The 18,864-nt window shown below is 33.9% G+C and overlaps 1 protein-coding gene across 3 annotated transcripts; it reads right to left on the bottom strand.

Moving 5' to 3' along the window:
* Positions 1-5,862: 5,862 nt before the first annotated feature.
* Positions 5,863-18,263, bottom strand: arl6 (ARF like GTPase 6). 3 transcript variants are annotated; one of them, XM_087235622.1, is made up of 8 exons: positions 18,211-18,263; positions 15,148-15,293; positions 14,974-15,035; positions 14,300-14,368; positions 14,100-14,194; positions 13,867-13,996; positions 10,020-10,113; positions 5,863-8,347 (listed from the first exon to the last, which is right to left on the bottom strand). In XM_087235622.1, the coding sequence occupies exons 2-8, from the start codon at positions 15,268-15,270 to the stop codon at positions 8,255-8,257; spliced, it is 666 nt and encodes a 221-aa protein (XP_087091748.1). In that variant the 5' UTR covers positions 15,271-15,293; positions 18,211-18,263; the 3' UTR covers positions 5,863-8,254.
* Positions 18,264-18,864: the final 601 nt, after the last annotated feature.

Genomic DNA, 18,864 nt, shown 5'->3' with positions numbered 1-18,864 from the left:
TCTGAAAAAAGTTAGAAATCTGGCATTTTTCTGAAAAGATTGTTAGTCTGGATGTTTGTTTAAAAACGGTAATAGAAAAAAAGTCAGGTAGATTTAATGTTAGGTATTTTAGATGTTTATCTGGAATCACTTTAAATAAACAATCTTATCTTGATGTTTCTTCTAGATCCCTTGTGCATGGAAGAGTCACGGTGCGCAGATTTTGCTCAGCTAATGAGCTCACTTCACATCTGTTTCGTGTTCTTTGAAGTATGTCGTTGAGAGATGAACATGCAGTTTTTCATGCACAAATGAACAGCACATTTGACAAAACTGTCAGCAATGATAACAACAGAAAAGCATATTAAATTAAAAATGGTGTTTACACATAGCCTAACAAGGTGCACAGTGGTGAACTAATAAAAGGCAGGCATGTAATTACTGTGACTCAGTCAATATGTTCCTGAAGAAGATGAATGCATGATTATTTTAAAGAAAAAGGGGAAAAAGGCAAGAAAGGCAAGCATTTATATTTTGTATATATCACTTTTGTATCAATTGTTGTGGCTTTCAAATATGCATATTACACTGCTTCCACCTAGCGACAAAATGGATTTAAATCTAGAAATAGTCATCAGATTCTTCTCACTGTTGTGTATGGCAAGCCGTTTTGACATTTATTTTATAATCCGTACTACTATCTATTTTCAAACTACTAGTAGGGTTGTCAAAAGTATTTTAACCAGAGCTCAACTTTTTTGAGCTGTGTTGAAGCAGTTTTCTTTTTTTTTTTTCGGCAGGGATATTGTATCATTCATAAAAAAATATTTTTATATATAGAAAAATATAATAAATTAATATTTATGAAAAGTGATAAGTGATATGTCACATTTTGTTATTAGATCGAAAAATCAATCCATATTAATGTACCATTACACCCTAATTGCTCGTTTCCACTGATTTGTACGGTATGGTTCACTTGGTATGCTTTTATGGCCATTTCCACTGTCAAAAGGTACCCAAAAGCGAACTGTACCGTACCACTTTTTGGGTACCCTTTGCAAAGACTACCTAGCCCAACAAAAAGGTATACTAAAAAACAAAGCAAGACAAGCAAATGAATGTTATTGGTTTACGGAGAAATGTCACTCACTCGTGCAACAAGTCAGAATGAAAACAAAGGAACCGCCATGTTTTAAATGCACAGGCGAGAGATTACACCGTAATAATATACACATACTGTATGTGTTGTTGTCGCGCGCGTTCTGATCAGCGGGGGGTAGCGCGCATACTCAAGAGCGGTGTTGTCGCGCGCCTACTGAAGGGCGGTAGAGGGGAGGGGGGTGGGGGGGGTGTCGCAGGGGCACTTTTGATAATTTTGGAAGGGCACTTTCTATCCAAGACTAAAAAGGGCATGTGCACTGCACAGGTTGAGCCCTATGTGTGCACGTGCCTGGTGAACTCAGAATTAAATAATTACTTTCCAACAAGAGGTTACATTTGTTGGTGAAGATTAAAGATACAGATGAGAGGTTTACTCTGACTCTGGGTTACATGTTGCGTGTCGTTTTTGGACCCAAATAAGGACTAAATGCTGTGTGTAGTTTTTCTGTAATTGGTAACATATCAGAGAGTTTTAGGGTCTATATGTGTTCATATATGCCACATTTATTTATTTATTTTATATAATTGATTACAGACCTTACAGCAGGCCATTTTGCATCATTGATCTGCAGTTATAATTAAACCATATGCATAAAAAGGTTAGTAATCAACATTTACAAGTATTTATGTGTATAAAGCATCTGTGTTTGTGAGAAGTGCTTCTCATAGCCTTTTATATGTGAACGACCCGTACAGCTTTACTGTAGACATTTCCTTGAGTGAGAACAACGTTGAGTAAAACTTTTTGTCATACACCATGCCCACCTAAAAGATTACCATTGGTACCCTTTTGGCAGTGGAAACGTAAGCCTGATAAAGGTGACCCATACCATAACGTACTGTACCAGTCAGTGGAAAGGGGCCATTAAACTAGAAGCAGAATGTTCAACATAATCTCATGGCAATTCGTAACTTTTTGATTTAGTGGCTAATTTGTATGAATTCGTACGATCTAATTCATACAATTTGGTACGATTTGCTCAACACCCAATGACGGTTGGGTTTAGGGGTGGGGTTAAGTGCTTCTTTTTAAAATCGTACAATTTCGTACAACTGCTCGTACGAATTAGCCACTAAACTTGCAAAACCTAAAATACTTACGTTTTCTCGTGAGATCAGGCTGGAATGTTAGATGCTAGCCTGCGTTTTGTAGGTTGAATGCTAAAATGGCTTGCCATAGCTGTGCACGGAAGTTTAATTTAGATCGTCCGTTTGTATTGGCTGATGTATATTATAGGTCTACTCAGTTCGTCTTTAAAAGAAAATGTACACTGTTTTGTTTACGGACTGTAGCAGCAGAGAATATGAATCTTGAAGCGATGTTCACTAAGAGACAGAAACTTGCAAAGCAATAGGCACTTATGAGCAACAGGGTCCCGCGTCAACGTCACGTCTGTCACGCACGATTTAACGGGACGAACCGAGTCCACTGCGCGCGGAGATCAGAGTCAGGGAGTCTCCGCTGCGGCGCCGTGTTTTAGATCTGCTGTCACTTTTTCTCGGAACTGAACAGAATGTCTCTGGTGCTGTCCCTACACTGCATTGGCACCAGACGGCTGATAGAAATAGCCTACTGTTTTTTTTTCTTTTTCTTTTTTCTTTTTTATGATGTTAATAGGAAAGCTCATCCAACAATCATAATTCTGTCATCTCTAAACTGACAACTGAGAAACACACAATACTTAGTGCCTTTTTTAAAGAATGCCTTAACATTATCAAAATTTTGGATAATGTTAAGGCATCTGCAATATTTTTTATTCAAAAATATTGCAGTTGCATATGTTTTGTTTATTGTTTCATGTCCAGTTGACTGATAAGTTAACTTAATTCCTTTATGTTGTCCTAACACAAATTGATTGTGTGGAACCTAGAATCTCTTACAGTTTGTGTAGGTTCAGTAATTAAAATTTGTATAGCAAATAATAGATAATTTTCATTCCCTTTAAAGTTAAACAACTGAACATTCATAGAAGGCTGAAAAATGCCCATTTTAGAAGAACAATTAAATGACACGTAAAGGTTTGTATAACTCTTTTTTAAAGACTTCACTGTAAAAAGCAATTAGTCGACTTTACTTAAAAAAGGAGTAAGTTCTTTGCCTTACAATTATTAATTAAACAAACTGTGTGCATGTATTATAAAAGTTAAGTCAATGGGTTTACTCACTTTTTTAAAGTAAAGTAACTGATCTCTTTCTACAGTGTTGATTTATTTCTTTTTTTGGAATCTACATCAAAATTTAAAGATTATTAGTTGTGGCTACTATGCAGTTCTGAATTCATGATCATAGCTATCTATTGAAGTTCAAACTAAATCAGAATTGGGGAAAGAAATGGATTTGAAGTAATTAGTTGTAAGTAGTATTGGTGTGAGACAGACTGGTCTGTGTATTTCTTAAACTGCTGATTTACTGTCATTGTCACATGCAAACACCTCTAGGGTTAACAGATATTGGTTAAAAAAATAAGAAAATAGTGTGAAAGTTCCTTTCTCAGAGTCTGAGAATACGAAACCCACTGAAACCTTAAAGCAGGTGTGCAACAGCAGCAGAAAACACATCTCCAATCCAATATCTGCTAAGAACTGCAAACTGAGGCTACATATTCACAGGCTCATATAAAATAGAAAATTATTTAAAAAAAAAAAAGAAAAAAAGTATTGTTCCAGTTCTTGATTCTGAGTCGTTTTGCTGCATTTAAGCTGTCATAAGTGACTCTAGAATTATACGCTGTTGTTATGTTATGTTAATTTTCTTTTTTTTTTTCTTTACCTGTTAAGAAATAACACTTTTATAGAATAATCAACATGAAGCTGTAGTGTATAGTGAATTTGCAACAGCTAATAGGGGTTTAGGCACTCTGTTCTGCATTATGTCCAATATCGCACTTAGCTGTTTTAAATTCACTATAAACCACAGTTTCTTGGTGGTTGTTGCTTTAATAGAAGATTGAAAAGTTTCCCTTGTATGATGAGTCTTGATTTCTGACATTCAAATGATTAGCAACAAAGCATGAATCCATCCTGCCATGCATGAAAAGTTTAGGCTGCTGCTTCTATAATGGTGTGGGATATACAGCACACTTGTGATTTGATTCCAACTGAGAATTGTTTAAACACCATAGTCTGCCGAAGTGCTGCTGCTTATAATGTCTATGTCTTTATGAGCAGTGTGGCCATCTTGTGATGCCTGCTTTCAGCTGGATTACATATCAGCTCAAATCATCGCAGATTGGTTTCTTAAATATACAACTTTGCTCTAACCATTATTATAATATATATATATATATTTTTCCAATAGTCAGCTGATCATTTAATGCAAAAGTACCAGAGCTACATCCTTGTATAAAAAAAAATAAATATAAAAAAAAGAGTTCTGGTCAGACATTTCTCTGTGAACTGTGTGAGGGACAGCTGTTATGGGCTGAACCGTGGCCATGATTATAGTTATGGAAAATCTAATGCCCCTGCTCATTAAGACCAAAACATCAGCACGGTCATACGACTGAAAACGGCAGAATCTCATCCAACCATAGGGCCATCTGCCGGTTTTATGGTTTTGCTCACATTTATGTCTTTTCCAGCAACTGAAATACTTAGTGGCGCCAAGATTGCTTAATGCTCTCATTAGAGACTTCAGCTGGAGTTTCATCTTATTTAATTATGTGTATATGATTATGATTTTAGCAATATCAACAAAACAACCACACAATTGTAAGAGTAATTCTGCGGTTAACCATATAAAAAAAAGAGTAAACGACTTTTATTTTAGGCAAAAATTGACTTTTTTTTGTCTTTGAAATGGTACTAAACTAAGCCAAAGCTGCATAGTTGTGTTTCACATTTTTTCTGAATAAATCGTTTGAAGGATTTAATGACATGCTCCTAGTACTTGTACTTGTTACATGGTTGCTAATGTTGTGTTGTCACACCTTTAGATTCATTGTTTGAGAGGTCTACACTCCATTATAGCAGCTTTCACAGGCCACAAACTGTCCAGAGGCTCCCCGACTAGCAACCAGTCACAGTTAGTATTGCTCAATTTATAAAAACATCTTCTGAATTTTTTTTTAATCTTTCTTAATGCTTTAGTCGTTATGTTCTCTTGTTTTGAACCATGTGTTTTCCACAAAGTAAAGTGTTTCTCATTTATTTTATAAATCACTGTTTTACTAGTATGATAGCCACTACTAAAACCGTCAAATACTAGATGAATAGGCAAAATTGACCTATTCACACAAATGACCGATTTCAGTTCAGTTCAGTTTCAGTCACTTAAAATCTCTGAAAGGTAAATTATCTTTTAAAAAATGTATTTGAGAACTGAGAGCAGGTCAATATAAAATATCCCATGTTTTCAGACATTGATTATTGAGGGGAAAATACACACACACACACACACACACACACACACACACACACACACACACACACACACACACACACACACACACACACACACACACACACACACACACACACACACACACACAGTATATTCCCTTAACAGAATGGAGTATTTAATATCAAACTATTTCTCAAATAAATACAATTTTATTTATTGACATTTTTAAGTCATGCTATAAGTAAATTATAAAACAAACATGCACTTTTCTCGAAACAGGTGTCTTTGTATTTATGCTTGTGAGCAAATATTTGTGTCTATACAGAACAGAGTGTGAGCGAGAACAAATAATAAAAAGATCCACGTCACACAGAATCTAAGCCCCAACATTTCTGTTTATTCTTTACATATGCTATTACAAGAACCCTTAATGTTGAATAAAAACAGCAATAAAGGAACTGTAAAATTTCAGTGAAATGTTATAAAATAAATACATTTGTAAAATCAAAATAAAATGACAAAAAAATGCATCAACCATTCCATTTAAAACACACCTGATATTGGGAAAAAATAAATCCAGAACAAAGAGGAATGTGTCCTTTTTGACAGTTTAAGCAGTCACCCTAAAAAAAAAAAAAAAAAAAAAACTACAACAAAAGAACAACACTGTTATAATTAAACGGTTCAGAGGCAACATGCGTGCAATGCATGAATAGTTTATCATAGCAAAATAGTAAGTAAATATTACTACTGTACATAACATTACTACAGTAACAAGCTTTGACTGATTTTACATTCTAGAGCGATGAAATGAACAGTGCTCATAAGTAATTTTAATTGATTTATAAACGCACATAGCTAAGATAAAAAAAAAAAAAAAAGATTAGTCTGCTAATATTTTAAATCAATTCATAGGTGATTACAATTCATCTTGCTCTCTCAGCAGAATCACTCTACACAAATGCTTTTCATTCATGTTTCTGGAGACCCCCCCCTAAAACGGTACAGTTTACATGTCTTATGAACCCGACACAACTATTTCAGCTCTTGGAGTCTCCAATGAGCTAATGAGTTAAATCAGTTGTGTATAATTAAGAAGACGTGCAAAATGTGCAGTTTTGGGGCCCACAAAAATGAAGTCGAGAAACACATTTCTGCAGCATTGGTAGGCAAGATGTATAGCGCTCATATTTTTAGGATGTTATGGAACATTTATATATTGTCACAGACCAATTTACACCACAGCTCAGATGAGTAAAACATGTCAGAACTGAGTTAGGGGCCATTCACCTTTCGTGTCTAAAATTGCATGGAAAGAGTGAGGCACATCACTTCCTTCACTATTTTCAAACATGTTTTGCACTCGCGTTTCAATGTCCATCTGTCATTGCTGGGATGACGAACTGACAAAACATTGCTGCAGCTCTGATACAAGTGTTATTTATTGAGAAAATTAAAAAGTGCTGCAGTGTGTGTGTGTTCTGGGTTTGTCTGAGGTAATTAGTCTACAGAAATGTGATTTTTTCTATACAAAGTAAGAAGCTGATTGGTCAGCTCTTGTCATGTACACTTGCAGCATTCTGAAAAGTTAAGATGTTTTTAAGGCGGTGTGCCTGGAATATCAAAGTACATTGCCTACTTTGGAAATAACGAACTTGCACGAACAAAAGATGCCAACTGTTAACAGCCCCTGGATAAAACAACACTGGATAAAAAGGGTACCGAACATTTATTTTAGAGGTGGTAGTCAGAAATGCATTTTTAGTGTTAACTCTTTAGTTTGCTTATATATGCTAAACAATAGAGAACCTGCAAATAAATAATAATCAATAACTTTTGTGACGAGATTTACAAAGATTTCTCAACTAACCATTTGTGATCAATTGAGACATTGACAGTTGGTGCAAATAGGGTCATAATCAAGCTACACAGTGTCTTTATTACAGTAAAACTGAACTGATTTTAAATTCACACACACTGTCATTGTGCCCAAAGCTGAAGATCTGGTTTTGTCAGGTTTTGCCATTGTAACAGGTGACCTTGGAGGTTATTTTATTTTTTTTCTTTCAGGAGGGTTTTACGTTTTCATCGCTCTGATTTGATCTGCAAATGAGAGGAGAAAATCAAAAGAACGTTATTTTTTATAAACAGGTTACAACAAAGTTGCTGGATTTTTTTTTTTTTTTGGAGTGGGGAGAAGGTGGGGATGGGACAAACAATAAACTATTGAGTGTAAGACGACAGACATCTGTAAACTTTTATAATCTACACTTATCAGAATCTTCAAATACATCTCAAACATCAAGAAAAATAGGGGTCTGAAAATTTTTTGCATCAATTTGGGCTGTATCTAATCTTTAAAAAACCTCAAAAAGGTTTATTTGCTTTTGAAAATTGCCCAAAAGGCCAAAGAGACATTAAATGGTGCAAGAATACATACAGCCAAGATGCGAGTTCCTAAAGAAACTCTATTAATAAATAACAATCACAACACATCTGGGAATTTCAGCTTCAGTACTTACAGTGCAATTTGTTCTATGGATAAAACAGAGCACAAGAGTAGAAATGGTATTTAATATTTTAAAATATGTTTATTTGAGACCCTTCCTAAATAGTCCTTTCACTAGTCTCTAAAGCAAGGGTGCCCAAACTCGGTCTTTGAGGGCCGGTGTCCTGCAACGTTTAGTTCCAACCCCAATTAGACTCACCTGGGCTAACTAATTAAGCTCTTACTAGGCTTTCTAGAAACATCTGTGCAGGTATTTTGAGTCAAGTTGGAGCTAAAATCTGCAGGACACTGACCATCCAGGACCAAGTTTGGGCACCCCTGCTATAAAGAAACAATTTAAGGCCCCGTTTACACTAATGCGTTTTAGTTTGAAAACGCATAAGTTTTGCTACGGTTACGCCATCCGTCTACAATACGCCGGAGTTCTCAAATGCCGAAAACGGAGCGTTTCGAAAACACTGGAGAGGCTGTTTTCATTCTGAAATGCTGCTGCTCCGTCTCAGTGTGGATGATGGAAAACGGAGACATCTGAAAACGGAGGCGGGGCTGCAGACATTCGCCTCTCTGATTGGGGCTTTTCCTCAATATTAAGTAGCCTAACACACACAGTTCAGTCTTGCATCTTCTCCCTGTAAGTTCAGACTTCGCAAGTTTGATCAAGGCTGCAGTCTTTTCTTTTCAGTTTGATATGGAAAACAGACTATAACGAGGACACGGGTAAATCTTTAAAGGGAACAGTGTACTTTATAACTTCATTCACATCACCTTGGCTACGTTGTTTCACTTTCTCAACAATAAAATCTAAACATGATAAAAGGAACTGCCTATTTTCATTTTAATATTAACAACTAAACAGACAGCAGAAATGTTGAGGCGCCGTGCTGCATATACAGTTGAAGTCAGAATTATTAGCCCCCTTTTGATTTGATTAGATTTTTTTTAAATATTTCCCAAATTATTTTTAACAGAGCAAGGAAATGTTCACAGTATGTCTGATAATATTTTTTCTTCTGGGGAAAGTCTTATTTGTTTTATTTCGGCTAGAATAAAAGCAGTTATTAACTTTTTAAAAAACATTTTTGGGACAAAATTATTAGCCCCTTTAAGCTAATTTTTTTTTCAATAGTCTACAGAACAAACCATCGTTATACAATAACTTGCCTAATTACCCTAAACTGCCTAGTTCACCTTATTAACCAATTAAGCCTTTAAATGTCACTTTAAGCTGTATAGAAGTGTCTTGAAAAATATCAAGTAAAATATTATTTACTGTCATCATGGCAAAGATAAAATAAATCTGTTATTAGAAATAGGTTTTTAAAACTATTATGCTTAGAAATGTGCTGAAACAATCTTCCCTCCATCTAACAGAAATTGGTGAAAAAAAATAAACGGGCGCTAATAATTCAGGGGGGCTAATAATTCTGACTTCAACTGTATGAGCGTTCATATTTATAACAAAACGGAGCCGATAACAACTGCCTCTCAATTTCAGTCAAAATACGAAACACACCCTCTCTTTTGCTGAATATCAGTTTTAATAATCGATAATGGCCATTATAAAAGTATAACATACAATAAATTTATACATTATAGGAAATAAAGGCAAGCGATCAGTCAATATACAGAATGTACTTGCTTACATTAATCATTAACTTATCTTTGTGCTCAGCCAAAACACGTTACCTGAGAACAAGTAATAGGACCAAAATCGGGGAACATGTCGTTAGATAAAGACAACAAGATGAATGAAATATCCTGTTTAATAAATATAGTGAGAATAGATCCAGCGGGAGATGCTTGATGAGAAGTCCGACTAGCAGAGCTCTCATCTGGGTAGATGGGCTGCAGCGCTTGCCAAAGAGTGTGTGTGTGGTCACGTGATGTGCGTTTTCAGCGTTTTAGTGTAGACGGAGAGCTGTTCAGAAATGCTGGGTAAAACGCGAGTGTGGACGCGGATCGTTTTCATTCTAAAACGCCGTTTTAAAACTAAAACGCACTAGTGTAAACGGGGCCTAAGAATACATGACAAATCAGATGCACAAAGCATGTAATGCATTTACCTTGCAGCCAGTCTACACCCTCAAGAAGACCTTCTCCTTTCACTGCATCACTAGCACTGTAAAATAAATAAATAAATAAAACGTATTTAAATGATGATGATAATAATAATAATAATAATAATAATAATAATAATAATAATAATAATCGTTAAATTAAAAAATAAATAAATAAATAAAAGAGACGAGTCATTGAACAACAGTGGTCATTGAAAAGAAAATTTCTTAAATAAAAAAAATGTAAGAATGCTTCTATTTCAACCAAACTAAAATAAATATAACTTAATCTAAAAGAAAAATATAACTAAAAAAAAATCCTTTGCTCTGTTAAACAGCAGTAATATTTGAAAAAATAAAAAAAAAATTCACATAATTATTTTGCCTCTAGTCCTTTTTTTACATGTAGTTTACAATACTGTACTGGAAATGTTCACTTTTATTCAGAATGTACATTAAATTGATCGAAAGTAACAGTAAACATTGTTTAAATGATATATTTTACACATTATATCATCTTGGAAAAAGTTGGGGCTTCCATAAAAACAAGTGTTGGCACTGAATGTACATGTAACCATAGGATTAGAGCTGTACTGTTAACTACACACGTCTGAGATGCTACTTGTGAATGTTCACTGGAACTATGGATATGGGAACACTAATAATAATATTAGTTCTAGGAATAGGAATTCTAATAGTAATATGAAACATGCGACCATAGCTGGCCCTCTAAAAGAGCAATCTCATGATGATCTAGACGTCTAAAGCTAAGCCTACAATGAAAAACAAAATGCATTCAGAAAGGACAGGTTTTACCCTCAGGAGATTAAGTAAATTTGTCACAGACACACTTTGTGTTATTCCCGTCTGAATTGAACACGTCTGTGTTGATTTCATGCAACCTTTGTAAAAATTAAAGAGCAAATTACCTATCCTGGCCGGCTCGGGGTGTTCCTCAGAGAAATCCAATTCCATCTAGATAGGAATGCTTGTCACTGTGGTATGTAATACCTTTTTTTTTTCTCCATTTATTATGACATTAATTGAATACCGTAACTAAAGTTAAATCTGTGATTTGCTTCTGGTGCATTAACTTGGTGATTTATGTACTGCTAACATCTTTAATCAACGTATTAAAACAATTTAGTTAATAATGAGAGTTCCTTAATTATGAAATCTAATTAAAGAATTCCCTTAATTACAGGCATAGCAATTGAATTATTTCACTTGCATAAACCTTGTTTATTTTAAATGACCTCCCATTTCGCCCACATAGATACAGACAGACCATCTTGGTAATTCATATCTGTAATCTCACTCTCAAGGTTAATAACTGTAACTCATACACTGTTTATATACTGCAACCATGACACACACACAAAAAAAAAATAAATAAATAAATAAATAAATATATATATATATATATATATATATATATATATATATATATATATATATATATATATATATATATATATATATATATATATATAGTGCAAACAAACCACAGCTTTAACGTCTATTTACCCCAAAGACAATAATTACAAAACTTAAGATAAAGTTTTAAGAACCATTTAACAATATGTGTAAACTGAATGTTTCCTTTGCATTTTTAAAAGATTTGCACATAAAAGAATATATTATCAAAATGATTTCTGTATCTGTGAAAAATATAAAAAATGTCAAATATCAAAAATTCTTTATATTTTATTCGAGCATAGTTAATCTTAGTAGATAATGCTTGAAATTTAGTTAATCAAATATATAGTGTTTATTTAATCTTTTGAATTTGTTGCAATTATTAAACAAATCCACAACTGATTTTCCAATTATCTGTTGGGGTTTAGTTTAAAGGTCCCATGAAATTAAAATATTTTTAGATGTTAGTATTAGTATGGTTAGTTTTAAAGATATCTATAAGCAAGTAGACTCCAAAACAGTGAAAAAAAAAAAATCACATGTCAGGGCTCAACAATAAGGACTGCCCGATGGCCCGGGGCCAGCGTGTGAGATGCTCGGGACAGTAGACAGGATCGTTACTGGCCCGATCGGGCCACTGATGCCCTGTCACTAAAGTTTAATTTGCCTGTGGCTATTTGTCAATTGCGTGAAAAAAACAGTCAGAATAGAGAAACCGTTTGCGTTTTTAAGTCTTCAAATGCTACCTTCTCGGTTCCTCTTATCTGATTGGATATTGTGAGCATGTTATTTTTTTTCGTAACAACCAGTACAGCGAAGAGACAGCAACATGGTGGCAACATCAAGTGATGATGCTAAAGGAAAATATTTGTTTTTAATGTCTTGGAAGCAAACGTTTATGAGGGTACGCCACGACTAAAAAAATGAAGTGATGTTTTCTACAGTTTGCCGTCAGTTTGGCAGGTGAGTCATCTTTTGTTTTGCAATAAAATACCTGCACATTTTGCTACTTTTGTTTGCAAAACACTTTGAATTTTGCTCATTACACATTTATTAACATTTTTTAAATAATTAAATTCTAGATTTACAAACATTTTGACACATTTCTTTTTTAAATTTGTGGCTAAGGAATAACTATTGACTTTTTTTTGGTAGGGCCAGTGAAAATATTGGAAGGGCAAGTAAAAATCTGAACCACTGGTCCGATTGGGCCAGTAGAAAAAATCCTTAGCGTTGAACCCTGCATGTAAAGCTTGCAGTTTGTCACTTCTGCCTAAATGGATTCAGTTTCTCATCAAATCATAACCAATCAAATGCTCTCTAGTATCTGACATGCCCCACCCCATCATTCAAGGTGACATCAGAATAAAATTGACCTTTTTTTTTTTTATATATTTTTTTTTTATTGTCAGGTTCTCCAGTATCTTACGGAAGACTGAAACTGCCACTGAATAATAAAAATATAAATCATTTAATTATAAAAAAATACTTTATAACTCAGAATTCTGACTTAATAACTCGCAATTCTGACTTTATAACTCGCAATTCTGACTTTAAAACTTACAATTCTGACTTTATAACTCAGAATTCTGATTTTATAACTCAAAATTCTGCCTTTATAGCTTGAAATTCTGACTTTATAGCTTGAAATTCTGACTTTATAGCTTGGAATTCTGACTTTATAATGCAGAATTGCGACTTTATAGTTTTTATTTTATTTTATTTGTTTATATATTTTTTTATTCAGTGGTGGTAATGGGCTTCCATAGTATCTGCCAGTATCTACCAAAATTTATGGTACAGTGAAACAATCATTAGAGCCAGTTTGAGATTATTGTAGCTAATTAAAACTGATGGCGCACTCACACTATCCGAACCATGCCCAGGTGCGTTTCCCGATTCGTTCGAGAAGTGTGAGTTCCTTCAATTGGGCTCAGGCGCGGTTCAGTTGGTCGGCCCTGGCCCGGCTGGAATAGGTGTGCCAAAGCGTGCCTGAGCCTGAATCTAAGGATGCAATGTGACTTTTAGGTGACTATTTCATGTGGATTTATTAATCATTCTTAATTTTCAACGAACGCAAACTGTCATGGTTTATTACAAATGTAATCATCAAAGATGTAAGCGTGCTCATGTCCGGTAGGTAAAAATGCAATGTGAGTGCAGGCCGAAGGGGAGAGAGGATGGTAAACAATCATGCTTTGGCACGGTTCAAGGCAACTGTATCTAATGTGAGTGCGCCGTTAAGCAGCCAGTACAAAATATATTATGTCAGTAGAGCATTTAAACCAGCAGATGACAAAACTGATGTTTAAGATGTTTAGTTATTGTTACTTGTTTTGTTCTTGGTGTAAATGGGCTTTAACAATCTTACAGAAATAAATGTTTTGCTTTCCTACCAGATATGCCATGGCTTGTCCTTAATGTTTTCCAGACACAAAAGCTGGGAGACCTTTACTGCTGACAAAGCATCCCTGAGGTCCATCTTGTTGGCGAAAAAGAGTAAAGGTATCCTCCTGTGCTTAATATCTGTGTACATTCACAAAGGCAAATGTGATTAAGAATTAGGATGATTTTAAATCAGATCTGAAAATGATTACTAGAAAACAAATTCAAGAAAAGCAAGGTGTACCAGGGTGATTCAAAAGGGTATCCAGTTCCTCTTTTGCCACTACCATTCTAAGTTTATCTCCACTGTCAATCACAAATATGATGGCCTGCCCCTCCCTGAAAAAAAAAAAAAAAAACACAACAGATGCATGCAAGTCACACAGCTTCATTCCAAAATGGCTGACGGCACTCTGCTTTCTCAATATTATCAGATAAGCTTACTTGTAATAGTGTTCCCACAGATTTCTGTATCTTCCCTGTCCTGACATGTCAAACACTGTGAAAGAAAGACTTTGGGGAGAGAAGCTGTGTTAGTAAAATTTGGAAACATTACAAATATGGGGCTTTTCACATTGTGCCTCAAAGGACAGTTCACCCAAAAATTTTAATTCTGCCATCATTTACCCTCTACCCTCCAAAATTGTTTGAATTTCTTTTGTTGAACACAATGGAATATGTATTGAAGAATGTTGGAGGAAAATTTTTTTTATTTATTTCCATTGTATTTTTTTGTTCTTACTATAAATGTCGATTGCTGGTTTCCCCCACATAGTTCTTAATATTATGTTATATGTTCAACAGAGGAAAATCATGAAAGATTAGAACTTCCTGAGTGTGCGGAAATGTAAATTTTTAGGGGTGATCTATCCAATTAAGGGTTGGGTTGTGTGTGTGTGTGTGTGTGTGTATATATATATATATATATATATATATATATATATATATATATATATATATATATATATATATATATATATATATATATATATATATATATATGTATTGTATACTTTGTTTACCCAGGATTAAAGGCAGTCTTGGAAAAAAAAAATTAATTGAAGTGAAACAACTTTTAACACAGATATTCCATCAAACTATACATCTTTTATTTTCACCTTGAGGTCTTAAACTTTTCTATGCTGAATCCTATAGTTGGGACAATGTCTTGAGCCTGAGCCTGCAAGGAACACAAATAATAGGTATCACAATGTCACAGTGAGTGCACACTTAAAACAGAAATCAAAGAACAGAAAGGAAAAGGAAAAGTCATATTGTGTCTACAGGCATACATTGGATGGTTTTAGCTGGTTGATGATGGTAGTTTTTCCACTGTTGTCCAGACCCAAACACAGCACGTTCACTTCCTTCTTCTTTAGGCCCAGCCATCCTGCAAGCTTGTCAAAAAGCCCCATTTGCTTAGTTGGACGGGGCTCTTCTGCAAAGAGATCACATCAAAGACAAGCTCAATTAGATTATTCATTAGATGCATCATATGGCTGTGAAACACTAGGGACAACAGAAACATCTTTGTTTTTACAGGTTTCAAAATGCAGTAAGTGCTGAGGGGAACAGATTGATAATATAAAAAAATAATAATATAAATCATAACAATTACGTATTATAAATTATCCTTATCAATAGTTATGCTTTGATTTAAATATGAATGCCAGCTAATTCCGACATTTTTTAAATCAAAATATACTACTTTATAATGATTGCTTATATACAGTATTTTCACAGTATGTCTGACAATATTTTTTTCTTTTGTAGAAAGTCATTTGTTTTATTTCAGCTACAATAAAAGCATTTTTTATTTTTTAAAGAACCATTTTAAAGACAATATTATTAGCCCCTTTAAGCTATATATTTTTCTCTATAGTCTACAGAACAAACCATTGTTATACAATAACTTTCCTAATTACCCGAACCAGCCTAGTTAGCCTAATTATGTTGAGTGGATATACAGTGAAATCAGAATTAGCTTGAAAGGGCTGATAATTTTGACCTTAATATGGCTTTAAAAAAAAATAAAAATAGCTTTTATTCTAGCCAAAATAAAACAAGCAAGACTTTCTCAAGAAATCTTAACATATACTGTGAAGATTTTCTTTACTCTGTTTTAAAAAAATAATAAAAAATCAAAGGGGGGCTAATACCTTTGTTATGAAAGAAGTTGATGATCATCAAAGCCATATTTATTGAATAAAACAAAATAAATACAAAATGAGTAATATTGTGAATTGTTGTCATAAATATATTTTAAAATTTACATTTGATCAGCATCATTTGTACAATGTTCAAATTTACATAATTCTTCAGAAATCATTCTGATATGCTGACTTCATGCTCAACAAACATTTCATTTGATTATCTATATATCTATCTATATATATATATATATATATATATATATATATATATATATATATCTATATCTATCTATCTATATCTATATATATCTATATATATATATATATATATATATATATATATATATATATATATATATATATATATATATATATAAACCTATACTTCTGATGATTATTAATCATTAACTAATAATGTATCATAGCAAATAAGCAAATCAGCATAACTGTATCTGAATCATTTCTCAATATTCACTTGGCAGTTGGCACTAAATACTGAACAATATAGAAATACCCTGTATTTTAAAATATAATCATAAAGTTTTTTGTTTTAAATCATAAATGTATTCTGAATGTAAGTATTAATTTCACAGCATTATTGTTTGACCAAATAAATGCAAACAAATGCAAATTGCAAATTTGACCAAATAAATGCAGCCATGGTTATCAGAGACATGCCTTTCAAAGCATAAAGTATACTAAAGTTTTCAATGTAGTAATATTATAATGTAGCAGTATGAATGCATATTTGCTATATTCAATATTCATACATAGGACGGTATGGTGGCTCAGTGGTTTGCACTGTCGCCTCACAGCAAGAAGGTTGCTGGTTCGAGTCCCAGATGGGCCTTTCTGTGTGGAGTCTGCATGTTAACCAGCTCTGGTTTCCCCCACAGTCCAAAGACATTCGGTATAGGTTAATGGGATTAACTAAATTGGCCATAGTGTATATGTGTGTAAATGTGAGAGTGTATGGGTGTTTCCCAGTATGGGGTTGCAGCTGGAAGGGCATCTGGTGCGTAAAAACATATGCTGGTTAAGTTGGTGGCTATTTCGGCTGTGGCGACCCCCGATAAATAAAGGGACTAAGCTGAAAGAAAATGAACGAATAAATATGTTCATACATTTATATATATACATAGTATTGGTCTACATCTTAAAATAATCCAATAGCAGTAATTATTTAAACTAAACTGACTAACAGCTGTCAGCAGTCTGTAACAAGGACTGTCAATTGCACATATGCACTTTAACATTCTGCACATGTAAGCTGTTTTGCACATTAGTCATTCTCTGCTTCAGTTTTTAACATTTACACACACACACACACACAAACATATTTGTACACAACTAACTGTATATATGTTTGTGAATTTTATTTTGCATGTTTGCACAAGTGTCATTTGGGTGTTTATGCACACATCAAGTTTATATTCTTATGTGAGAGTTTATGGGTGTATATGCATAGATCAAGTTTATATGTATATGCAAGAGTGTATAGGTGTGTTTGCATGCAGCAAGTTTATATGCATGTGCGTGTGTTAATGTGAGTGTTTATGTGAGGATCGAGTTTATATGTATGTGCGTGTGTATGTGGGTGTATTCATGCGTCAAGTTTATATGTATATACACAAGTTTCATCCATGTTGTTTTGAACATTCAGTAGTATAGGTGTATATGCAAGTAATTTATAGGTGTATATACACGTGTTTTATGTATGTGTTGATAAGCAAAGTTTGATTTAAATCCTATACGGCACCTCATAGTCGTGGGTCAGACACGCAAGACAACAGTTTTACAACAGTAAAGCATAATCTACGAGTTCATTAATCCCCTGAGCTCATTAGCACACGGGCTAGCGCTTCACATGCACGAGAAACGTTAACGTTATACGGAAATAATCCAAACAATAGAGTTCCGGAGTCTGTGTCATAAAACCACTCAAAATTAACACAATGAGAGCACGTGGTTGAAATCTGCTGTTAATTCAGGGCTATAATTTACATGTCTGTTGAAGATGACAACTAGTTAGCTGGATGCTAACCTGTTCTATGTGTTTGCTATGGTAAGCTCTTACTGCTCTTCTTCCAGTCGAAATTGAATGTAGTGCGTTTAATGGTTTAATGCTAATTTGAAGTTCAGATCTGACATGTATGTGATTTATAAAATGTTCAGTACCGAAGGAAAAACGTAAACACTCACCTGGGAAATCGTGTAGTTCACGCTCTCACACACACCGCTGCTAGGAGACCGATGACGCTTTTTCCATCCACTCACATGTAATGTTTACCTAATAGCATCATCTGGTGGACAATATCAGAGTTGCAGGTTTATAAAAATAAAAATATAAATTCCAGAGGATGCACTTTGTGGTTTTTGTAATGTTTTGAAAAATTATTGAATATATGGACATAAATGAAATGTCATTTCAGAGTTGTACATAAAAACACACTTTTTCACATTCGCATTATTTCTACACATAAAAATAGTATCCTTCACCCAAACATTTAATCTCAAACTATAAACATTTATTATGACAAAATTATGAAATAAAAAATAATAATGCAATTTAAATATTAAATAGATAATAATTTAAAATTGATTTAAATAAAATGTTATTATATGTTATGTTAAATTAAAGTTAAATATCTGTTTATTTGTGTATTTATTATGTGCTGTGTTTGTCTACAGGCAAAACTTTTAGTGTTAGTCTGAAGAGAATGCTCTCTCTCTTTGTGTGTGTGTGTGTGTGTGTGTGTGTGTGTGTGTGCGTGTGTGTGTGCGTGTGTGTGTGCGTGTGTGTGTGCGTGCGTGTGTGCATGTGTGTGTGTGTGTGTGTATAATAGTTTTAATGGT

This window comes from Danio rerio, chromosome 1 (assembly GCF_052040795.2).
Source record: "Danio rerio strain M-AB ecotype USA chromosome 1, GRCz13ab, whole genome shotgun sequence".
Lineage (NCBI taxonomy): Eukaryota > Metazoa > Chordata > Actinopteri > Cypriniformes > Danionidae > Danio > Danio rerio.
Note: the sequence above shows the minus strand (reverse complement) of the source record. Positions and strands in the feature narration are given on the sequence as shown.